Raw genomic sequence first — 25,371 nt, forward strand, 5'->3', positions numbered from 1 at the left:
TTGCTCGAAGCATTCACTCCCTTCACCCAGTGGGAACTTACCTCCAACACCGAGTAAGGAAGAAGTATAAATACTTAGAGACGCTTGCCGTGAAATCAGGCACAACACCAAAAACGTTGAAAGAAAGTAAATGTTGCAACCGGTGCGGGTGTGTCAAAAATATTACTGTACATCCAAATAACATTAACATCACACACTCATGAGTTTCATTTGTTGTCATGTTAATGTTAGCTGATGTTACTAACGTTTGATTAAGTGATATTTATTTGATTGAGGGATAGTTAATCGTATGGGGAAATGCTCCTGGGTTTTGTTGTTTATTTTAAGTGAGGGTTTTGGAGGTATAATCCGCACACAGTAAAATTCATTCTTCTTAAGCGTTCGGTCCAGGGAGTCTGACTAACGTGTGGTCCAGGAACCACCCACCGTCACGATACAGAATACTGTCATCACCTCAGAAGGGCCCCTTGTGTCCCTCTTCCCACCCCCGCCCCTTGCAACCAGTGATCTTCTTTCTACAGTTTTGCCTTTCCTCAAATGCCACGCGAATAGAATCGGATCGCATACAATCTTTAGCGTCTGCGTGTTCCACTTAACGAGACGCGTCTGTACCCGCACCGTTGGACGTGCGCACTCTGGCTACCGCCGTGCGGGATCCCACCACTCGGGTGAACCACAATTTGTTCAGCCATCCCCCTGCTGACGGGTGCTTGGGTTGTTCCCAGTTTGGGGGGTAATGAGGCAGCAGGTGAACATTCACACGTGTCTTTCCACGGACGTCATACGTTCACGTCTCTTGGGTAAACACGTCCCAGCGGAATTGCCGGGTCCCCTGCTAAGCATGATGGGCTTTATAAAAACCTGCCAAACCGTCTTCCCAAGTGGATGGCCCCAGCTCGTAGTCCGGCCGGCCCCGGACGGCACTTTCCCCACATCGTCGCCGCCCTGGTACCTGCTTTTGGCTTTAGTCTGCAGCTCCCGGACGACCGCAGCTGTTAAGCATCTTTCCATTTGCAAATGGGCCATTCTTCCATCTTTTCTGATGAGATGTCTGCGCCCGCCTTCTGCCCAGTTTCAAATGGGGCCGTCTATCTTCTCGCAGTTGAGCTACAACATTCCTTTCTCTCCTCTAGATGTAAGTGTGTTATTTGCAGGCATTTTGCTCCAATCTGTGGCTTCACCTTCCCATTTTCGTAACAGGTTCTTTTCAGAGCAGAAGCTTTAATCTGATCCAGTCCAACCTGTCGATTTTTTTACAGATCGTACTTTGTGTGTGCTTTCTGAGCATTTTTGCCTAATCAAGATTTAAACAAAGGGTTTTCTTTCTCGTTGATTCTTTACAGTTTTAAATCTTACGTGTATGCCTATGATCCATCCTAACTTTTATATATGATTTGAAATAAGGGTCCAAGTTTGTTTGTTTGCTTGCAAACAGATGTCTAGCTGTTCCAGGACCACTTGTAGATAAAGACTACCCTCTTGCCAGTGAAATACTTTAGCATCATTGTCAAAAATTAACTGATCACATATGAGCAAGACTATTTATTGACTCTCTTCCATTCCCTTGGTCTACATGTCTTTATGTCAACACCAGAATGCTTTGATCGTGGTAGCTTTAGAGTAAGTCCTAAAATCATACAGAAGGAGCCCTCTGCATTCTTCTTTTTCAACATTCTCTTCATTCTTTCAGGTCCTTTGCCCTTCCACACAAATTTCAGGATCGTGTTATCAATGTCTATTTTTGAAAATGTCTGCTGGGATTTTAACTGACATTGCACTGAATCTGGAGGTCGGTTTTGGGTGAAAATGACACCTTCGAAATATTACATCCTCTTGTCCATGAACATGGTATACCTCTCCAATTCTTGAGACCTCCTTTAAGACCTCGAAGCAATGCTTTACAATGTTCAGTGCACAAGTATCTTGTCAAATATGTCTCTAAACATTTCATATCGTTGATGCTACTGCAATGGCTGCTTAAATTTCTATTTCCAATTGTCCACCTCTACTCTCTAGAAATACAAGTGACTTTTTGAATTGACTTTGACTCCTGTGACCATGCTAAACTTATTTATTACTTCTAGAAGCTTTTTTGTGAAGTCCTCAGAATTTTTAACACCAATAATCATGTGGTCTGGAAATAAGACAATTTCACTTCTTCCTTTCCAGTTCACATGCTTTATTCCCTTTTCTCGCCTTCTTCCACTGTCTAAGGCTTGCCATGCAATGTTGACTAGGCATGGTGGGAGCAGATGTCCTTGCCTTGTCCCTGATCCCAGGGGGGGAAAGAACTCAGCAGTAGATTTTACATCGATGTCCTGTATCAGATTGAGGGAATTTCCTTTTACTCCTCATTTATTGAGATTCACTCATATTTTAAGACTATTACAAAGTGGCCTGTAATCCCAATTTTGTAAATGCAGGCATGGAACAAATACTGGAAAATAAACACATCAAAATGTTCAGCTGGTAATTTATTTGGCTTCACTGAATAGAAACTATCACCAGGATCATGGTTTAAACAAGGAAGGGATTAAGGTTCATTTTTATTTTCTTCTTCGTACTGTTCAGTAGCTTTTAATGTTTCTGTGATGGGTGTGTATTGTTTTTATAACACATCAACAGAATAATAAATGCCAATTAATGTCCAACAGGAAATGGCATTATGATAAAGTAACTGTCCTCTCTTCATGTCCAGCTAAAAGTAAACCCGCAGGTCAGTCACAGATCTTTTCACCTTTGCCTTCATGGTGGACAATTTTTTTTTATGTAAAGACAACAGTATAGAAGGATATATGAACTAAGATACTTGTTTATTTTTTTTCAATGTTTATTTACTTTTGAGAGAGAAAGAGAGAAGGGGGGGGGGGAGGCAGAGAGAGAGGGAGACACAGAATCCAAAGCAGACTCCAGGCTCCGAGCTGTCAGCACAGAGTCCGACACGGGGCTCGAAGCCATGAACCACAAGATCATGACCTGAGCCAAAGTCGGACGCTTAACCAACTGAACCACCCAGGCGTCCCAGTGGTGGGTAATTTTTAACTTTATAAAGCAAAACTGTGTTTGCACTTCTCAGGAACATTCCCCAGAGTCTGCATTTGGAATGAGCCACCCGACGCCACGCATCCTCACGGCCCCCCCCTTTGCTAAGGCCCGGGTCCAGCTTACCCCTGCCCTTCCGGACTGAAATGTGGACAAAAGGCAAATGTATCTGCTGGCTCACCGGTTTTCTACACTGACATCAGCTGGCGTTTGCCCTGAAATCCTCGTCGGAAGAGACAACTTTAGAAATGGAAGAAAATGAGCCCTTGGAGGTGGTGTAACACCTATTAAATGTCACAAAGCAAACAACGTGACAAATGAAGGTAAGAGAACTATTTCCTGTTACAAATCGAAGTCACTGTCTGTGCGAGTGAGCCCTGCACACCCGCCCGAATGCTCCTCACGCGGCCCAGATGGAACGGCTCTCGGAGCGCGGGCCGCGGAAGGATCCCGGTGGAGTTCTGTTGCTAGTAGATCTTTCTCAGCGCTGAAATCATGTTGTTGGCTTATGCGATCCAAGGAAAAGAGTATTGTACTGGGTCACTCTGACCTTTGGAGGGATGCGTTACGTGACTTCCCTCAGGACCAGAAGGCATTTTTCAATTACTAGAGCCAAGCAAGTCTTTAGAACGCTCTGACGATGACTCAAAACCAGCCACAGGGACGCAAAATGAGCACTTAACGGCGCAAAACTGTATCAACTCCCTCGAAGGAGGCGCCACAAAGTGGCGGCAGAACTCAGAGCTGGTCTGCACCACGGTCATGCCCCAGTCTGGCCACCAGTCCCACGGAACACCCTGGGCCCACGCTCCGTGTGCTGATGAACTGGGGTTCCGAGCCCCCCCTCCCCCAGGGATGAGAGTTGCGCTCCGGGTCCCCAGGCTCGGTCGGCACCTCCAGACCCTGGTGCAGAGCGGGCAGGGCTACGTGGAGCCCTGCAAGGCTGGACGGATCATTGGCAAGAACCCATCCCGCAGCCCCACACCAGGCTGCTGTCCGAATGAAATCGCGCCCTTCCTTTCATGCCTTGGCCCTTCCCCGCCCAGGCCAGCCCGGGACGCCCCAGACACCACTTCCAGCCCGCCCCCCTCCCCAGTGCCCCAGCGCACGCCCCGACCACGCTCATCCCACGTGACCGCCTGGCGGGGAGAAGATCCTGCCAGCAGCAGGACCTGGTATCACCGTCTACTCCGCGGGCCACGGCAGGGACACAGCACAGACGACCCAAGAGAGGAAGGGGAGCAGAGGGGTGACAGTGAGCAACTACTGACTGCCCATTCGGTTCCAGAAGATTCCCTTACGTTTTCTGACTAAATGGGAGGAGCTCTGGATGCGTGTGAGTCATAACTGTTATCAATAACCCACTTTTGACGGTAACACCGTGGGGTAGGAAGTACCACTCTGTTCTCCAGATGAGGAAACTGAAGCCCCAATGCCCAGGCAGCCCAGCCAGGTCCCGAGCATTACACGACAGCCCCCCACTGCCTCCCAGGAGCAGCAAGGAGGCAGCGACCGGCCTCCAGCAGGTGGGTAGCCCAGGTCTATCCCACGGGCCCCCCAGGGGGTGGGTACCCGGGGATAATGCTGCCCAGGGTGCAGCGGCTCAGGCGACAAATGCCTGCCGTTGGCTGGAATGTCATCTGCAACAAAAGGGCTTTAAAACGTTCCTGTGCTCTGATGCAGTGAGTCAGCGTCTAGGAATCCACCCCAAGGAAATAATAAGAGAGGCAGAAAGGATTTACCAGAAAGATGTTCATCCAGGTGTTATGTATAAAGCGAACAATTGGAAGTGACCCAAGTCCAGCACTAGAGCAACAGAGACATAAACCCCAGTGCGGGCGTATATAGTACATGACCAGCAGCCGTGGCGATATTTACAGCGTAACGACCAAGGCAGGCGCCATACTGTTTCTACCCGAGCTCAGCCAGGAAAAGGGGAAAGCGTGAGGACGGGGCTACTGAATGCCTGTGTCCCCCCAGCACTCATATAGTGAAATCGTCAGCCCCAACGATGGTGGCTCCAAAGAGCTTCCTCACCCCTGCCAGTGTGCGAGGACACAGTGGAAGAAGGGTCCTCCCCCAATCACGCCGACTCTTGACCTTAGACCTTCCCACCCTCCAGAACCGGAGGGAATAAACTCCTGTGGTTTATAAGCCACCCAGTTGGTGGTGTTCTGTTATAGCAATCCGCACACCCTAAGACAGAATGGAAAAGTAAAAGCAAGTTTCGTATTTTCCCAATTTGTTGTAGTAAGTATGCTATGTCTCATAGCCAAGAACAGTTAACAAGACTATTTGCGGAATTAGTAGAACCTCTGAATCTATAACCAAAGATCCTGAAACACTGACTCGCCACTTCCCTGTTCCCTAGATGATGTTTCTCTGACATTTTACTGTCAATTACACGGCTTTCCTTCCTTCTCGCCCCCCGTCCATGTCCCGCCTCTGCTGAGAGCCCCTATTCCTTCCACACCCCCAGCTACTCCAGAGCCAGTCCCTGCCCCCACTAACTCCTAAGACACGGTCAGCTCCTCATCACTATCCTGGCTGCTCTGCCAGCTGCTGTTACAGCCAGAAGCATCCTGTCTCTCAATTCAAGTCAATGCACACAGCCTGAGACTCCAGTTGTGCCTGGTACTGTGCTAAGTAAGCACTCAGAAGCTCAAGTGAGTCAGTCTTTCCTTGCCCTCAGGGACCCTCAAAGTGGACGTCTGCGTGGTCATACCACCCTGACACTAGAGCGGGCCGTGGTGTGGTGGATGGGGCAGCACAGTGCCATGACAGAAGAGGGGATGGAGGTCAGGGGTGGATTCATGGTCCAGATTCATGGGTGGGTGGATGGATTTATGGTCTGGATGGATGGGTGGGTGGTGGAATGGGTTGATGGTCTGGATGGATGATGGGTGTAGAATGGGCTGATGGTCTGGGTAGATGGGTTGATGGTCTGGATAGATGGATACATGGAAGGCTGGAATGGGTTGATGGTCTGGATGCATAGTGGGTAGTGAAATGGGTTGATGGTCTAGATGGATGGTGGGTGGTGGAATGGGTTGATGGTCTGGATAGATGGTCAGTGGGGGAATGGGTTGATGGTCTAGATGGATGGTGGGTGGTGGAATGGGTTGATGGTCTGGATAGATGGTCAGTGGGGGAATGGGTTGATGGTCTGGATGGATGGTGGGTGGTGGAATGGGTTGATGGTCTGGATAGATGGATGCATGGATGGCTGGAATGGGTTGACGGTCTGGATGGATGGTGGGTGGTGGAATGGGATGATGGTCTGGATGGGTGGGTGGGTGTGGAATGGGTTGATGGTCTGGATGGATGATGGGTGGTGGAATGGGTTCATGGTCTGGATAGATGGTCGGTGGTGGAATGAGTTGATGGGATGGATGGATGGATGGATGGATGGAATGGGTTGATGGTGTGGAAAAATGGATGGATGGCTGGAATGGGTTGATGGTCTGGATAGATGGTCAGTGGTGGAATAGGTTGATGGTCTGGATGGATGGTGGGTGGTGGAATGGGTTGATGGTCTGGATAGATGGATGCATGGATGGCTGGTATGGGTTGATGGTCTGGATGGATGGGTGGGTATGGAATGGGTTGCTGGTCTGGATGCACGGATGGATGAGCAGGTGGGTGAACGGTATGGATAAGCAATGGACAGACGGGTGAGTGGGTACACTGGGTAGGTGGATGGATGGATCAGTGAATAAAGACAGCAATATGCCCTTGCCGATGAAAACTCAATTAAAGGCACGAAAGCCTCATCTCTTGACATTCTTCTCTGCCACTCTACTCATACTATGCTTCAGTCACACTAACTCCGAATTCAAAGGCCAAGGTCACACAGCATCAAGGGGTTTGCACATCCCATTCCCTATAGTTGGAATCTTCCTGCTGCCCCAACCGCCACTCGTGGCGAATCCCCACTCATCTTGTGGACCTCAGCTTAGAGGTGTCACCTCTGGAAAGGTATCCCTAGGCCCCACGCGGGGGACCGGTGGCCCTCCTCTGTGCTCACTCTTCGAGTATTAGATTAAACCAGTGAAATGGATGCCGAACCATTTCGGCCCCCAAGATGGCACTCCGCCATGGTTTGGCCAAACAGACCGGTCGCACATTCCTGTGAGTTGCCCATGAGCCTGGCACGCCCATAACACTCTCACGATGGGCAAGCAAATGAAGGGGTCTCAGCTCCTTCCCCCACAGTTCTGTGTTCTGCCAGAACAGACCACCTCCCCGGTGGGAATAAGAGTGGCTCAAGTTTGGGGGCCAAAGTTTACCTCCCAGCAGTGACCTTGTGGAAACAGGACACAAAGGGCCCTAAGGGACAAGTGGGGATGTCAGCTCTTCCAGGGCAGAGGGGACTCCGCTGTCATTTGACGTCACAATGCCCCTCCCCCAACTCACCAGATGAAGGACCCTCAAAGCCTCATGTCCCAGCTGGTTTTTGGAGGGCGGGGCAGGTGCCATTCACAGCCTGAACGCTGCCACCCACACAGAAGGTAAGATGCGCGAGCCTTCGGTCCCCAGGCGGGTGTGCGGCCCTCCACGTGCCGTGCGGTTCCCACAGGAACGGGGCCAAATCTCAGACCCCGCTCTCAGCCGCGCGGTGCTGGCACGTTGGCACGTTGGCACGTTTGTGAAGTGAACACACTGCCAGCACCTACTTCCGAGGATTAAAGCAGACGATGTCTCTGGAGCTCTGCCCCCAACCCGCTGCGTGTTTCCCCACCTGCACAATGAGTGCATGGCGGTCACGGAGGACAGTTTCGGTTCCACAGATCTATGCGTGTGTGCTCCTCTTGTCAAAAGATCACCGACTGTCACATGCACAGCCATCTATCTGGTAAGAGTCCCTTCCCGAACTGCTCATTTCTGTCTCTTTTTCACTCCCCCCCCCCCTTTTTTCTCAATTTATTTTTGAGAGCGAGAGAGACAGAGCACGAGCAGGGGAGGAGCAGAGACAGAGGGAGACACAGAATCGGAGCAGGCTCCGGGCTCCGAGCTGTCAGCCCAGGGCCCGACGCGGGGCTCGAACTCACGAGCTGTGAGATCGTGGCCTGAGCCGAAGTCCGGATGCTCAACCGCCTGAGCCCCCCGGGCCCCTCCCCTTCTTTTTAACCACAACTTTTTCAATTGACTAAGCCATTGGGGCCCAAAGCAGCCGCCTGCCAGCAGGAAAGGCCCGCGGCTCCTCCCGGAGCGGCCAGCCCACACCTCCTTGTCCCCCGTCTCCATTAGCCACACACCTGCCCACCTTGCCGCCACCCACGTGCTCCAATGAGCCCTCCCCCGACTCACGAGATGCTGACAGGGCTGCACCCAGCCCTCCACTCGAGCGAAAACCACGGGTCCCCACGTCTGTGCCTCTGTCCTCATCACCCATGGGCACGCAAGCCCACGGATGTGTTTTTCCCTTTGATGGTGACAGACTCAGACCCGGGAGACCAATCGATTGCAGGAAATAGGAAGGCAGGAAAGCCCGGCCCTCCTCCTTGCCGCGCTGTGTTCCGTGCCGTGGCTGCAGAACGTTCCGGTCTACGCGGCTCTGGCGACGGGAACGGGCCACCTCAGTCCTCTGCCCTGCCAGCCAGTGCCACCCCGCCGGCCCGCTACAGGTGTCTGCGTACGTTCGCGTATCAACGGGGAAAAAGCCAAGACCCGCGGAAGTTGCCAGGCGGTTTTCGTGTTCTGACAGATACCGCGACCGCCTGGCGTGGACAGACAGCGTGCGAGGGCACCCGCTTCGCCTCCCTCCCTGGAGCCGACGTGTGTGCTGTCTGTGTTGGTTCCTCGTCCGCCTGCCCAGCGGGGAGCGTGTCCCCCGGGGTCTCACCTGCATTCCTTGCCAGGGAGCCAGCATCCGCTCGTGCGTTTAAAGACTATCCGTATCTTCCTTCCTAAGAACTCTTCGGGTCTTTTCTGCGTCTCCTTTTCTGGAGGAGGGAGGGGTGGTTCTGGCCTCTTCTTACTGACTTACAGGAGTTGTAAGTATACAGCAGATCAACCCCTTCTCTGTGACACACGCTCACGTTCCACTTTCTTTTTCTGGCTTCCTTTCTTTTTTTCTTTTTTTCTTCCTTCTTCTTTCTTCCTTCCTTTTTTCTTTCTTTCTTTGTCTCTTTCTTTCCTCCTTCCTTTTTCTTTCTGTCTTTCTTTTTGTCTTCCTTCTTTCTGTCTTCCTTCTTTCTTTGTCTTCCTTCCTTCTTCTCTTTTGTCTTTCTTCCTTCCTTCCTTTCTTCCTTTCTTTTTCCTTCCTTCCTTTTTCCTTTCTTTCTGTCTTCCTTTCTTTCTTTCTTTCTCCCTTCCTTCCTTTTTCTTTCTCTTTCTTTCTGTCTTTCTTCCTTCCTTCTTCCTTCCTTTCTTTTGTCTTTCTTCCTTCCTTCCTTCTTCTTTCTTCCTTTCTTTCTGTCTTTTTCCTTCCTTCCTTTTTCCTTTCTTTCTTTCTGTCTTCCTTTCTTTCTTTCTCCCTTCCTTCCTTTTTCTTTCTCTTTCTTTCTTTCTTCCTTCCTTCTTCCTTCCTTTTTCTTCCTTTCTTTCTGTTTTTCTTCCTTCCTTTCTTTTTCTTTCTTTCTTTCTTTCTTTCTTTCTTTCTTTCTTCCTCCCTCCCTTTCTTTTTCTTTCTTTCTTTCTTTCTTTCTTTCTTTCTTTCCTTTCTTTTCTTCCTTCCTTTTCTTTCTTCCTTCCTTCTTCTTTGTCTTCCTTCCTTCTTCTTTCTTTCTGTCTTTCTTCCTTCTTCTTTCTTCCTTCCTTCCTTTTTCTTTCTTTCTTTTTCTCTTTCTTTTTGTCTTTCTTCCTTCTTCTTTCTGTCTTCCTTCCTTCCTTCTTCTTTCTTTCTTTCTTTCTTTCTTTCTCCCTTCCTTCCTTCTTCTTTCTTTCTTTCTTTCTTTCTGTCTTTCTTTCTGCCTTCCTTCCTTTCCTTTCTTTCTTTCTTTCAGTCTTTCTTTCTTTCTTTCTGATTGGTTGTTTCGGGTTTTGTTTTGGAACTCTTGACGCTTATGGAGTAAAACTTTTATTTTCTTTTACAACTTCTGGGGTTTCTGTCGTACTGGGAATGGCGTTCCCACCCCCAGATTGTAACACCCAGTCTCCCACGATTCCTTCTGGGAGAGAGCTCTGCAATTTCATTTGTACAGTTCCCATCTCTGATCCATCTGGAATGCGTTTAGATGCAAGAGGAAGGCAGGGTCCAGATGGTGTGTTCACTCTTCCAGCCCATTTCAGTGACTAATCCTTTCGCTCCTGGCCAACGGCCAACGTGAAGGCCACCTTTATCAAGCCATGAATTCCTGCGGGGCTGTGCCTTAACACCCACAGAGCAAAGGCCACCCAGAGCCCCCCTTCATGCCCACGTGGGGCGGGGGGGGAGTCTGCTGCTCACCTAGCCCCCAGCACACTCTCCTCCCCACCAGAGAGCAGCCTGAGGGAGGAAGCATGAGCCACCGGGGTAGATGCAGCTCGGGTCAAGTCCAAGGCAGCGTGCCCCACGAACACAGCCCCTTACAGTATCAGGAGATGGAAACGACCCACGTCCAACCACAGGAGACGCTGTCAGGGAATCAGGCTTTTTACGGCGGCCGTGACAGAGGACGGAATGCTGTCCTTATAGAGTGAGGGGAGAACGTCCAAATCAGGACTTGTGCTGGGACTCCTCAGCCTTCTCCTTGCAGGGGAGGGTGCTGGGCGGGGCCGGGGCTGCACCCTGATTTCCAGGCCAGCCGCCACGCCTCTCCCTCAGTCCCCTCCTCTCTGTGCTCAGACCCAGTAGTTTGAGTGTGGGGATTGCCAGTGAGTTTTATTTTCTCTATACTTTTCTCTTTCCACAAGGACTGTTACAAAAATGCATCCTCTTTCATTAAAAAACATACACCATTAAAGAAGGAGGAGGAGGGGAAGGCATCTAAGGAGAGGGTGCGCCCCTCCCTCCCGGACATGGCCTCAATGGGACACAGCTGGCGTCTCTGCAGAGCCCCCCCCAACACCTGGCCTGGTGGGAGCTCCCCCCGCCCCTCCCGGCCCCGCCCCTCCTCTGAGCGTCCACACCGTGTCCCCCGGACGCCCTGGGCAGCACAGCTCACCCCCAAGTCCCAAGTCCCAAGTCCAGGCACACCAGCAGCCTGGCCACAACATGCCCTCGGAGCCACCGTGCACACGGCCGGGAAGTCTCGGGAAGGACGTGGACGGGGACGCGGAAACAGACAGGCCGGGGGCCAGCCCGGTCCTGGCCCGGCCCATGCCGTCAGCGGGGGTCTTAGACTGGCTTCTGACCCCTGGTCTCCCCAGCACTCAACAGGCACTGCTCTTCCTCTCTCGGGGCTGCAGGGGGCGGGGGGGGGGGGGGTCAGGACGAGGCAGCACAAGGGAGGTGAGCCTTGCTGAGACTGAGACCGAGGCACGCCAGGGCCTGCCACGCACTGACCACGGCAGCCCGGGTCTCCCCCTCGCCCCAGGGCCAGGCGGCGGGTCCCTGCATCCAACTGAGCCGCGCAGCCGTGTGCAGGCTCTGGTGCTCGGTAAATGCCCGGCGGCCTTCAACCAGCCCCTGGGCAAAGCTGCGCACGGTGCCCGCCCAGCGGGCAAGCGCACAGAGCAGGTGAGCCGCACGCTCGCCCACAGCCCCGGAGTCCGGTTACAGCCTCGGACGCGGAGTCTGCGGCCCAGCGGAGACGCCACGGATGCCAGGTCCAGGGCGCCGTTTCCGGGCCAGAGCGCTCCGGGAGAGTCCGCTCCCTCCCATCCCGACGGGGCAGCTGCCACACCGCCCCCTCCTTCCAGAGCAGTGACGGCTGAGGCCGGGCCCGGGTCGGAAGAGGCAGGAGGGCCCAGGGGCCACGGGACGTGGGGGCGGAGAAGGACCCCGGAAGCCCTTCTCTCGGGCCTGCTCTCCGTCTCCGTGCTCACCCCCGCCCCACGGCATCCCCGCGGGCCCTGGGCCCTAGCTGTGCGCTGGGCAAGGTCAGGAGCACTCAGGGAGGGAGCTCACCCCGTGCAGCTGGGCCCCGCTGGGCCAACCCTCCAGCTCAGAGTTTCCCAAGACGCCGAGAAGTCACAGTGGGGAGGAAGGGGCAGCAGGACAGAGAGCAAGCATGAGTCGTCAGAGAAAAAATGTGCGAGAGCCTGGTGCCTGACATACCCCAGAGACGGGCCGCTGCTCCGAACAGCGCGGGCCTCAGGGCCCTGCCCGGGTGCAGTCGTTCACGGGCTGTTTATACTACCGCCGAAATCAGATCAGGAAATATTTTAACAAGTGACTGGAAAAAGACCAGACTACCCCTCTTCGGAGGGTTTTCATCTTTATTTTCTTGCCGAGATATTGACCAGGCACCAGTGTTTATGGAGAAAGGCACAAGCCTGGAGGCCAGGGCTTTCGCTGGGGCTCGAATTCAGCACAGGGAGGACTGGGTCATGGGAACCAAGAGGTGGACAGAGGAGTGAGCCCGGGCTCTGCAAAAGCAGCCGCTTTCACGATCTCGCGGTCCGTGAGTTCGAGCCCCGCGTCAGGCTCTGGGCTGATGGCTCGGAGCCTGGAGCCTGTTTCCGATTCTGTGTCTCCCTCTCTCTCTGCCCCTCCCCCGTTCATGCTCTGTCTCTCTCTGTCCCAAAAAAAAAATAAATAAATTAATTAAAAACTTTGAAAAAAAAAGCAGCCGCCCCGGGGAGGCGGCTCGGAGCGTTGCGGGGGCGATCCTGGGGTCCCCGTGCGGGAGGCAGCGTCCCGGAGGCAACAGGACCGACCCCGTCACCCACCTGCACGTCCCGCAGAACCGAAGTGGTTCAAGATAAGGGCTCAGGAAAGAAACAGAGGCCTGGAGAAGGACAGGCAGAGCCTATTTAAGGAATTCCAAAACGGGGAGGAGAGAGATTCTGGAAGTGATTTACGGGGTAAGATGATTGATCCCAGAATTAAAGGAGGCCTGGAGAGGGTCATCTGGAGAGCTGGCAGCTAAGGAGCTGGGTGACGACTGGGAAATTTTCCAGAAGACCAAGTGGGAAGGGGTTGGCCAGAGGAGGCGGCCTGGGGTGCTCAAAGCCACGTTCCAATCTCAGGTCTGTTCCTCGTTAGCTGAGTCATTGGACAGATCCCCACCATACGGACCTGGTGGGAGCAAGCGATCCCGGGTGGAAAGCCCCCAGCACAGAGGAGGCGCTGGGCACACCAGCCAGCTACGTGTCCCTGGGACCAGAGACACCAGAAGAACAGTGCTCACACCTGCTTAAGGGCACACGTACACACAGGCACACACCCTGCACAAGCTGGTCATTTGCTGGGGTATCCCTCGAGAGACCTGGGATGGTCCGACTGCCGTGTGAAGCGTCACCGAGTGCAGATTCACGTCAGGGCAGGACAACCCAGGGGAGCCCTGAGCCCAGACTCCGATCCGGCAAACCACGGGCCCCGTTCCCCAGGCTGGGCACCCAGGCGAGACGTTCTTCCACACCTGCGCGGCCAAATCCCAACCCCTCCGCCTCCTCTCTCCCTGGGCCCCTCCAGGGGTACCACACCCGGGACGGCCGTCTCTGCCAGCCAGCGTGGCACTCTCCTCCTCCCCCAGGATAGCCCGGGCCCCCTCTCGCCTGCCCATCCTTCCCTCAGGGTCTGGGAAGCCCTCTGGGTTCAAGCCCACACGACTACCTACAGCGCCCCCCCCCCCCCGACCGACACCGCGTGTGGTGAATCGTGCCCCTTGACGGGACCTACGCCTAGGGGTGCCTAGAACCATGCCCCCTTGGTCTCAAATAAATTGAAACCCCCTGACTCTTCCAAGTAGAAGGGTCTGGCCCGTGCGGTGGGGCAGCCGTGTTACCCAAGCAGCAAAGTTTCCGAGGCAGCAGAACGATGCTCGAGGAGGCACGATCCATTTTAAGAGCAAACCAAGAGGAGAACTCTCTTGATCCCCGGTCCCTGGCAAGCCCGCAGACCCTCCCTGGCTGCTGGGACCCCTCGTAGGCATTTTGCCAATAAGATGAAGTCTGGGCCCAGAAATCAGGCCTCGGGGCATCGGTTTCCTCGGGGCTTTTTAGTTTCCTTTCCTGGAATGTTGACAGTTTAAAGATGTAGATGAGGTGCTGGTCCAGCCTCCCTGACTTAGGAGAGGTTATGGCTGGGCCACAGTGGCTTGCCTCTTGGGACACCCGATCGACCGCTCGACCCCCACGCTGCCCACAGGGGGCAAGGCTGCTTAAAGCGACCCCACCCTGATCTTTCGCAACATCTGGCTGTGGCTGGCACAGATAGATCCCCACATGCCCCTTTCATCGTGTGTCAACTGACATTAAACAGGCAAGACCTACCTGGCTAGGATCCTCTCCCCCTCTCTTTCCTTCCCGGTTAAATGGAAAGAATGAGTCAGACCAGGGCAGCTCACCCCTCGTACAAACACTGGCCTCGCAGCCGAACGCAGGGCGCAAGACCTAATCCCACAGACCTCATCTAAGAAGTATGAGGAGGGCGCCGTGGGGCCCAGGACCCGGGCTGGCTTCGTCCTGCCCTCGGGCCCGGCACCCGCCACCAACCAGGACCTGGGGAGGCACACGGCGGGCAGAGAGGTCACCCACGGTGGTCCCCAGGCTTCACCAACTTCCCCCGTCGGCCGCCTGTTACCTAGATGAAGACCCCAGAGAAGAAGGCGGTGATCATGCCTCCGATGGGGCCGAAAGCCCCTCCCCTGGCTATGAGGTCTACCCTCTGGACTCCGACTCCCCAAACAGGGCCTGGATACATGGGAGTTCCAAAACGGAAACACTATCGAGGGCCCCAACTCTGACACTTACTAGCACTGGGGTTTCTGTGGGCCTCAGTCTCCTGGCCTGGGGGATAGAGATGACACCTTTTCCCTTGGAAGCATGTCATCAGGATAAAACGATGCACAGAAGCCCTCAGGAGACGGGAAACGGAAGGAAGAAAAGTCCTAGAGACTCTCACCCTTGGCCTTCAGAGAAACTTCGCAAGCAAGCACACCTCCCACCTGGGTCACATCTGGGTCACATGCTGTTCCCGCCTCTGTTCCCAAGGAGAGGCCTGTGGAGCCCAGGGTCTGACTGTCCCTCAGCTGCCCTCCGGCCCATCAGAATGGTGGGTGGGCCCCCACAGCCCGCAGGACAGGCCAATCGGCCTGTCCCCACGTCCCCAGCCCTCTCGGGGTTGGGGGGGTGGTAAGAACCCGCCAGCATGTGCCCTCCAGCCCCCTCACAGCAGCCCTCCCAGCACCTGTCCACAGGGACAGGCCCGCAGCGCTGCAGGGAGGGAAAGGGCCGGCTGGTTCCGAGCCGGGAGACCCACCTCGGGCCTGGCCTGTGCTGCCCCCAGCGTGCTCCCCCCTCCCCATGCCGGTCCTCGTGTCACTGACACAATCAGAAGGCAACGAAATGAGGGAAACGGAGAGGGTCCCCACCTTGAAGCGACTTTCGCTTATTTCCATTGAGCAAGGAAGCTTTCGGAAGCTCGAAGGCCCTGCAGTTTGTGGCATAAGGGTGAAACCCACAGGCTCTGGAGGCTGGGTTCCAGCACTTTCCACCGTGGGTGCTGCCGTGAGGTCTCCCACCAGAGGTGTCTGGCAAATGGCAGCCACCAAACCCGCCCTGGACAGACCTGAGATCCTCCAGCCCCGCGGGTCCCGGGACGAATCTGTGAGGTTGAATGCCATCCCCTCACGGTACACACCCAAGACCGCTGGGCTCCCCTCCCAGCCGTGGGACACGGGGCCTGGATGCCAGGGCACCACTTCTCGGCAGCCTTCGACCCCAGGAACCCCCAAGCCCTCTAGTTCTGAGTTGATTCATCTGCAAAACAACCCCGAGGGCAGAGGCCAGACCACCGACTCCCAGTAAGACATCCAATTCCTTCCCCAGGAGCCCGGGCATGTCCGCCGTCCCGGCCTCGCCCTGCTGGGCCAAGGAAATGGGCCCCCAGTAGTTCCCTGGTATTCAGTGCCGTAGAAGGTGGACGGCCTGAAGCCGCTGTCCTAGGCCCTGTGTGCTGGCTCATCGGTGTCTCCCACACTCATCCCCTGAACTTCCCTTTCAAAGCCAAAGACGTGGCGGACTTCGGGAGGGACGGGAAGAGCGGGGGCCAGGGGAGGTGCAGACCGGGGCTCCGTCGTCTGCTCTCGTCCTCGGGGATCCCCGGTGGAGCCCACTCAAAGCCCCACCTCGCAGGAGACCAGACCTGCTCGCCCGCCTCCTTGGCTCCCGGTCAGTCCCAGAAAGCACCAGGCAAGCCAGGGCCCCAGACCCGGAGAACTCCAACCCTCTGCAAAACGCCAGCAAAGCTGCAGCCTTGGGACCAGCCCTTGGGGCGAGGACATTCCTGAGGGTTGGGGGAAGCCGTGCTACAGCTGAGCGACAGCCGCACAGGCGCTGGGGCAGCCGGGAGGGGACCCCACCCACAGCCTGCAGACCGAGCCTCGCCTGCCTGCGCACCGTGCTCTGCTGTTTGGCCCCAGTCAGCTCTGGGCGGCAGCCTGCGCGCCCCGGGGACACGGAGCCACGCAGGAACAGCGCTGCCGGTGTCCTCCTGTCTCGGGAGTGCCCCACTCAGGGCCTGGAACAGGTGGACAGTCCAGAGCCCAGGAGCCCAGCCCACGTCTTCCTTGGGCCTAAGGAGCACCAAGAAGGGTGATGTCTGAGTTCTCTCCCGTGGCACCTTCATGAGCCCCCGTGGCCCAGCTCCGCGGCCCGAATGAGCTCCCCTGCATCTACCCACGTATACTGACGCCCTGCACTTACCACGCGGCAATAATAACTGTGAGAGCCGGCACTGTGACGGTGCAATTCCTGTGTGACTTCCCCCCGCCCTTCCAACAGTCTTCCGAGACAGGTGCCACTTCTACGCCCATTTCACAGATGGGGAAACTGAGGCACAAAGAGGTTCTCAGAGGTGCCTCGGCACCCGTGCTGAGCCCAGGCACTCGGGATAGGTAAGACGCGAGCACCCTGCCCTCCCAGCTCCCGAGGGAACTGAGAGGGTGGCCATCGGCCGCACGGCCCGCCTCTCCAGGCCCCTGAATTCTGAGCTCATCCGTGCATCCTCCCTCCCGCACGGACACGTCACAGAGAGGGAAGTACTCACGCTGAACGTGCTGGGCAGAGTCTCCAGCTGAGCGTGACGTGATGTCAGGGGCCAGTGCCACAGTCACCGGGGTTGGGGGGGGTAGGGGCTGGATGGCACGAGGCTAGCCGCCGCTGACAGCACCCGACCCCGTGTGGACTATGGGGAGTTGTGTTACCTTTGACGTTTCCCCCAATCGCTGCTTCTGGAAGGTGGGGCCACCCGGAAGAATGCGGGGCAGACGCAGGGAGGGGGGAGCCTCTGCCCCCTCCTCGTCCCTCCCGGCCCTGCTCCCCTTGTAGGCACCCCCCCACCATTTATGCGGAAGCCTACAGCCTACCTGTTCAGGTGAGGGAGGCCGACCCTGAGAGAGCGCTGGCCTGTCCCACCCTCTCCCTCTCGGGCGGACCCCAGCGTCTCCCCTGGAGCCCCCTGCCCGCCTCACCCAGCAGTGCCCACCCCCCAAGCCGGCCCCGCCACACTGGGTGCCCAAGGAGGACCCACACACTCCCTGCAGCCACTCTCCCAGCAGTACTGAGCGTAACGGGCCTTATTTAGACTATAAATCTGAACAACAAAATAAGTCCCTGGAAAATAACCCCGTTTGGAAATCCTGTCCCCGCACCTCCATCCTAGAAAGCGCCAGCCACCCTGGCCCTCTGGTGCGCGAGCGCTCTCTGGCCCAGGAGGCACGGGGGACGCCGTCCCTTCCTCCTCTGCACGAAACAGGCTGAGGCTGGGCCACACTGTCCTCAGGAGGACGGCAGCGTCCACAAGGGAGCTGGCTCGGCAGAAGCAGCCCCCGGAGGATGCCGGGGCTCCCCTAAGCATCTCACGCTGTGTCCAGAAAACACAGAACTGGGAAAAGCAGAGAAGAAACCGAACAGGAAAGAGATCGTGGTCACTGCAGCCTGGGCACACCCTGAGGACGTGAGAAAACACCTTCCCCAGAGGCACAAACATTGCTCTGGCTTCCCTGAACCACACTGAGGTCCAGGGGGCCCTTCCTTGTCCCTCAGCTCCCTGCACTGCCTGCCCCTGCGCAGGGCTCGGGGCTCTGGGCTCCCGGCTGTCCCCACACCCGGGTTCCGGGAACCGACCCAAGCTGGCCAGGGCACCAAGGGCCCACTGGACGCACAGCCACCCCCTGTCCTCCCCAGGAAGGTCTTGACCTTCAGCCAGGCGCAGTGTCCTGGGAACAGACCGGCCCAGGATCAGTAAGGAGGAGACCGGAGGCAGAGGCTCCCAGGCTACCCACCTGGGACCGTGGGCGGGCGGCGCAGACCTCGCTTTCAAGCACAAGGCCAGAAACAAAAGCCAGAAGCTGCCAAGACCCCCTCGCCTGGATCTGAGAATGGCATCTCACCAGCACCGGTGATGGTCCTACACCAGCAGGAGGGCAAACTCACCCAGGGTCCGACCCCAACAACCACGGGGCCTGACAAAGCAGGCTGGCCTCTGATTGGCCAGCGCCCCGTGGAGCTGGTAGGTACCTCCCTCTGATTGGCCAGCGCCCCAAGGGGGCTGGCTAGTGCCTCTCTCTGATTGGTCGATAGCACTCCCTCCCTGCTGGCCAATGTTTCACTACCTCCCACTTCGCACTTCCCTGGACACAATCGCCTGTTCTGGAGTCCGATTTGCGCACCGCGCCGGAAGTTCCTGTGCTGCAGGGACGCTCGCCTGCACCTGCCGCCCGTGCCCGGCCCAGACCTAGGTCGCGTTAGAGGTCCGCAAACACTTCCGGCCTAAGCGCGGCCACTCCCGGCAAGGGCCAGCCTCTCCTGCGGTTCCCTGGGACCCCTCCCCGGCAGCACCGCCCCCCGGAGCTGCCCACTGCGCCTCTCAGTCACCCTCGGCAGGATGCAAGACGATTACTTCCCACCTTCCAGTTGGGTTGAAACGCCCTCTCTCTGTCATTGTGAGATCGCTCTTTTTACAACGCAGGCTGGGAGGTTTAACGTGGAAGTGACTCCTGGTGCAGGCACACATTTGTGGCGTTCGGTAAAACGACAGAAGACATGAGGACCCCTATTGCCAAAGTGCTGGCAGGCAAGACCAGGCCAGAAGAGTGACAGTCCCAGGCATGAAACACAGGTCCTGGCATCAGAAAACAAAGGGACCCTCTGAGTCCTGCACGCAGACGTCGCAGTGCCCCCTGGAGCTCCGCAGAAGGAGATTTTGGAGAAACTGGGTCAGACTGGGTCCATCTCTTGGGTCTGAGTCACCAAAGAATGGCGACATTCACTTCTAATGTGGGGTTATTACTTAGGATGGGAATCGGCCAGAAAAACTACCGGGTGAGTCAAAGCTGATGGGGTGATGCGTCAGACCGTGTGACCCCCACGACCACACGTCCACGCACATCCACTCACGTCCGACTGGGCGTTCATTCATTCCATAAATGGCTCTCCAGCCACCTCCGCGGGGCCGGCACAAAAACAGCGTCTGGGTCTGCAAAGCCGCCACCTGCACCCACCGCAGAAAAAACCCTCCCAGTGCACCAGCCATCGCGGTCAGTCACACAGGCTCGTGAGCTGGTCTCGTTCACTCACCGGGGGACATTTCCTGTGTCACCTCTTCTCCTGTTTCTCCCGGGAGGGGGACACGGGCGCCACTGCCCACAGGAGAGACAGGGAGCTACTCACACAGCCGGCCAGTGAGCAGGGCCAGGCGCCTGGCACCAGACCCCATAACACGGCTTCGTGTCGCCTCAGGGCCCAGGAAACACAAACTGGATACTGAGCTCACTCTGCGCTCTGCACATGTTATGCATTGAGCCCTCACCAAAACCCCTGCAGGACACGTGATCATCACCCCCTTCTAAAAAAAAAAAAAAGGGAAACTGAGGCACGGGGAGGCTAAATGCACGGTTGGTAGGAGGGGAGCCGCGGGGAAGCAAACCCAGGCTGGCCAGCTCCAGCCGCCCGCCCCGAGCATCACCCACACCCCAGTCCTCACGCTGTGCCCGCAGCAAGGGCACATCTGCCCATGAGAAGGGCCAGAGCAGGCTCCACCTTCAGGACCTCAGGCTCCCCTCCCACCGAGCCAGGCCAGAAAGTGCCGACACCAGAGGAGTGGCTCATCCGGGGGAACAAAAATAAGGAGGAAAAGAGAAACCCTGGTGTCACACTGCCCCCCTGTGAGGAAAAACATGTCATCAAATGATCAGGCCCAGCAGGACCCCGCTGGCCCCGCCGCAGGACCCGCAGCCCCGGCGCCCCCCCCCCCCCGAACGCCCCCCCCTCGGGCTCCACGGCCACGGTTCATCTCAGCACCGCCCATCGGGCGGGCGTGGCTCACGGCAAGGAGAGAAATGTCACCTGGCCCCCGGCTCCCCACACACACCAGGCCCGGCACACAGGACAGCCTCGGGAAACCACGCAAACACAGGCACGTGCAGGCGCACGGACACTCGCACGGACACGTGGGTCCCCGCGCGTGGGCACATCACACACACGCACCTGCTCCCACACGCACACACAGACACCCACACGGGTGTACCGCCCTCAAAGGGGCTCGTAGCACATTTCCACACATGTTGCCACACGTGGCCTGGCCACATGAGCCCAGGAGGTGACGCGGGTGGGAAAGCGTCCCCACCACGCAGACGGGGTCCCACCCTGACTCAGCGGGATGACCGAGCCTCCTTCCGCTGCGCTTCTTCGGGAACAGTCACATTTAAAGCCCATCGTGGCAACTGTGCTCTGTCCCTTCTGCAGAAATACCACCCAGAAGAGCTCGCGGAATAACGTCCTACGTAACTCGGGGGCTCACTGTGCATCAGGCACATTCCACACGAGCAACTGTCAAAGCAATTCTCCCCACTTTCCGGAGGGGAAAGCTGAGGCAAACGCTCAGTTGGCACTGACCTCCCAGCTGCCCACACTGCTCCTGGGGCTCATCTCCCCTCACATCTAACTGCCCATCCCCAGCACAGGAACCCAAAGTCGTGGCCAGAGGCGCCCCACCCGAGCCGAGACTGTCAGTTGGCACACGGGTCCCCGCGCACGGGCAGAGAGGGTTAGGGCAGCCCCCCAGGTCTCCACTCGTCCCCCAAGAGACCCCCTCTTTTGTCACTGCAGCCACTTCTGCTGGCACAGCCTCCCTGGACAAGCGGTGCTGGGGGCGCCCTGCCAACCAAGCTAATGAGGGGCTTTCCAGCCAAGGGAAGCAGCCCCAGAGCAGAGTTTGGGATGTCCTGCCAAGAAGGAGGGGCGGACAGGAGTAAAGCCAGAGGTGGATGAAGGCACCTGCTAAGGGAGGGGAAGAAGAAGAAGGAAAAGGCCAAGTTTGGTGTCACCTCCTCCAGGAAGTTTCCCCAGATCTCCCCAATGGGGCCAACCCTCCCAGATGATTTAAAGTGACACTTGGCACCAAAATGAACAGTGAAACAAACACACATGCTGCCCAGAGGACTTGGGGCTCCTGCACCGAGGAGCCCGCCCCCGCTCACCTCCGTCCTCCCATAACCCTCCAGGCCAGGGTGCAAAGGCCTTCCGGGTCCAGGTAGGTCATGCAGATGAGTGAAAGGCCAACTAAAGAGAAGGAACAGGACAGTGCAGACTGCTTTCAATCTGGTTCCTCTTGAAGGCATTCCAGTGAAAAAGGAGGGAGGGAGGGAGGGAGGGAGGGATAAGGGATGGAGGAAGTTGGGACCTAAACACTGTTGGCCAAAGGTAACTCATCCTTCGCCCCAGGGTGAAGGGGGGGCGCACATGTGGCAGGACCACCCCCTTCCCCTGCATCTGCTGCTCTGGGCACCAGGCGTCCCCCAGGGAGGTCTGATAAATGGATGTGAAGTGAAAAGGTATCCCCCCCTCCCCCCTTAAGTCAAAGGCGCTAAGGCGTGGCCATGCTAAGCAGAAAGGAGACCCTCACTCAGCACCCAGATGAAGAGGTCACACAGACCCAGAACATGGGCTCCCGCACCTTGCAGGCCTGTGGGAGGGTCCGGTGACATGATGCGGGCACAGGGCCAGGCAGATGCCAGCACATCCGTTGTGATGTGCAATTAACACATGCAGCGGTCTGGACTAGGGTGGGGGGGGGGGGACCTTGCTTTGCTCCTTAAATGCAAACCCAGGGTGCCTCAGGGTGTAGGTGATCATCGCTAGTCTGCCCTCTAACTGTTCTGTTATTAAGTGGGGGGGGAAGGAGGGGGGGACAGTCTGCTCCCCACCCCCTCAGCTCCAGCCAACAGTGTCTGTGATCCAGGGAGGAGGCAGGGCCAGACGGCCAGAAGGCAGGGGCGGGGCAGGCGGGCATCAGCTGTGCTGGGCTAGGGCGTGGCCCCAGTGCTTGTCCAGAAATATCTGAAGGGTGGGGTAACGGGGCAGGCTCTGGCCGGCACCCCAGGAACAGCCCTGGAGCAACATCACAGGAGAAGGGACTTCGTGCCCTGCACCCGAAGAAACTCCTGCCTGGGGCCCCCGCTGGGTGGTCAAAGCCACTGGGCAGTGACCACAGCTCCGGCCCCTCCAGCCACTGAGATCTGGACCAGATGAGGGACAGGGCTCCAGGGAGCCAGCCTGGCCTCTGAACTCCTCCCACTGACTGCTCTCTTCTGGGGAGGAGGGAAAGGGGGAAGGATGGAAAAGGATGTCTTTCCAGCCAACTTGATTGAGTCAGAGGAAATTTAACCGTTTCGTATCTGTCAAGTCCCACAAAGCTTGGACGACTCTTCCCACAAAATTATTGCAAGAAGCAGGCACGTGACTGGACTCAACCAATGACGGGCCGAGGAGATGACCTCAATTTCCAAATATTGGGGTCACGTTTCATTTCACATACTCCCCTCCACCCGTTACAATGTTAAAGGGCCCCAAATGCAATCTTAACTTTTCATTCCTTCACACACTTGGCCAAGGAGAAGGTAGGAAAAAGAGCCATGTTCAGAGAAAACTCGGAAAACATCTGGCTCATCCCACAACGGAGAAAAAGACAGGCGCCTGGGAGGACCGCTCCCGCCTGCCCGCATCTGCGGTGGACAGCCGCCCTCCTTGGCCACGCACTGCCCATGACTTCGAGACGGGTCCCGCCCTGGGAGGTGGGACGGGTCTGGGAAACCCGCTCGGGAAAGCGGCTTCTTCACATGCTTCTAACGGTCTTTCTGACCAAAAGCCAAATGAGCAACTCCCGGGCCAGGGGCCAGGCTGCTGCCCCATCCCCTCTGCCACGTTTCTGCTTCCAAGGGGCCGCCCTCGGGAAAGAGGGGGTCGGAGAGGGGGCAGGGACTGCAGGCGCAGACAGAGCCCGGGAATGGAGCTGGGGGCCCACTGCAAAACTGCCAAAGGCGTGATCCCCAGCCTGCACCCGGCCCTGGCTTTTGGGGGTGACGACTCCCCTGAAGGGTTCCGTCCTGTGTTCCTGGGGAAAGCCCATCTGAGGAGCAGGACGGGGCTAAGGCCCCCGGCCACCATGGGGCCCCCACCGACTCCAGATCACTTTCCCGGAGGCCACAGTTGTCCCCCCGACCCCGCCTTCAACTGATCCCCGGGGGGGGGTGGGGGTGGGGGGAGTCATTTAGCCCAGGACCTTGGGCACGTTGGTGGCAGCCCAGGGATGAGAGAGCAAGTCCCCAGAGCTGGGCTAGGCACCCCTCGGCTCCCAGTCGTGTTGGCTGGACACCCCGACTCCTGCTCATTCTCTTTGGCCCACCACACACCCATCGCGCCAGGATAAAGGGAAAGGGTATCTCAATCGGGAAGTGTAGCGTGGAAAGTGATTCTTCCCACATGGCTTCAAATTACAAAGTGGCGGGGACAAGGGGGCGGGCGGTGGAGCAGCTGGCCAGCTGTGCCCCCCAATTCCCCTGACCTCGAACCAGCAACTCTGAGCCTCGTCTCCAGGCTTGTTAGTGAGGACTTGGGACATTCTGAGACCTCCGATGTCTGAGGCTGTGCAAAGACCCATCCCACAGGGAACCACCAAGGTGATGCTTAGAAGCCACGGTCCCATCAGGAAGCTGAGTGGGAGGGAGTCAGAGCTACAAGAGTCCAGGCAGGCGCCCAGGGGAGTGGGCTCCTTCCAAGTCAGACCTCTGGCAGGCAAGGGCCCCATCTGTGGACCATCTGAGCCTCTCTGCCCAGACACCACCACCACCACCTCCCAGCTCTGCCCCGCAAACCCCATCTCTGGGAGGCAAACCCAAGAACAACTGCCTCCGCGGGGTCAGGAGGTGGGGGGGGGGGGGATTCGGAGCAGGGCTGGAGGGGCTGCGGCTTCTGGGATTCCCAGGCCAGGGGCCAGTGTCTCCCCCCCCACCCCGCCCCAGGAGCCCGGCCGGAATTGACGGGCTGCGACTCTAGGGGGCGACCCTTTCCAGTTTTCGGGAGAGGAAGTTCTGCCGGCGCGAGTGATGTGGGACGGAGATACTAAGTTTCGGGACAAAGTTTGCCGGCCTCGGGGACAGACCCTCTCGCTGATCCAGCGCCAGGCCCTTCCTCCGCGCGCGCCGCGGCCCCACCCGGCCGGCCCTCTGGCGCGCAGGGGTACCGCGCTGGCGCGTCTCCCTCCCCGGGCCCCAAGGCTGGCATTCGGAGAGGCGGCCCGCGCGTTCCCCGAGCTCGTGGGTGGCGGTGGGGGGGGGGGGAAGGGGGAGAGCGCCCCGGAGGCTGGCGGGGGCCGGGGATGACAGCCGCCCCCGCGCCCCAGCGCCTTACCTGCGCGGCTCAGAGGCGGCGCCCACAGCAGCAGCAGCAGCAGCAGCGGTGGGGACAGCAGCGGGGCGCCCGGGCGCGGCGGGCTGCGCGCTTTCCAGCGGGTGTGGACGTCCATGCCGGCGGGGCGCGGGTCGGGGCGCGCGGGGACGCACGGGGGCGCGGGGCGCGGCCCGGGAGGGAGCGGACTCGGCGGGGACCGCGCGCTCTAGGAAGTCATGGGGAGCAGCCGCCGGCGTTCTCTTTGTGGCGGTGGCCCTCGCGCCGGGGCCGGCTGGCGCGCTCGCCCACGCGCGGGGGGTCGACCTTGGCCCGCGGGGCGGCCGGGACCCCGCTCGGCTCGCCGCCCTCGCCTCCTCGCCCCCTCGCCCCCTCCGACTCCTTCTCGCCGCCTCCTCGCCGCCGCCGCCCCGCGACCCGCTCCCCGTGCGCGCTCCGCTCGAGCGAGGTCCTGCGCCAGCCGCGGGGACGGAGAGTGCCGACCTCGCCTTGGGCGCCGTGCTCTTTTCCCCCCTAGTCCTCCCTCCCTCCCCCCTGGAAGGCACCCGCCGCGGCTGTCGATCCCCCGCGCCCGCAGCAAATCAGAGCCCGGCGCCGCGCTCGGCCGGGCCGGCC

General features: G+C 57.8%; 1 protein-coding gene across 4 annotated transcripts in view; it reads right to left on the minus strand.

Annotated features, from left to right (window-relative positions):
• Positions 1-25,307, minus strand: part of LOC125922945 (collagen alpha-1(V) chain) — a 153,312-nt gene extending 128,005 nt beyond the window's left edge. For all 4 annotated transcript variants that reach the window (XM_049630926.1, XM_049630918.1, XM_049630909.1 and 1 more), the window contains exon 1: positions 24,760-25,307. In XM_049630926.1, the coding sequence (XP_049486883.1) occupies positions 24,760-24,874 (115 nt within the window). In that variant the 5' untranslated portion in view covers positions 24,875-25,307. The remainder of the gene's footprint in view (positions 1-24,759) is intronic.
• Between the last annotated feature and the right edge of the window lie 64 nt (positions 25,308-25,371).

Source organism: Panthera uncia, chromosome D4 (genome assembly GCF_023721935.1).
Source record: "Panthera uncia isolate 11264 chromosome D4, Puncia_PCG_1.0, whole genome shotgun sequence".
Taxonomy (NCBI): domain Eukaryota; kingdom Metazoa; phylum Chordata; class Mammalia; order Carnivora; family Felidae; genus Panthera; species Panthera uncia.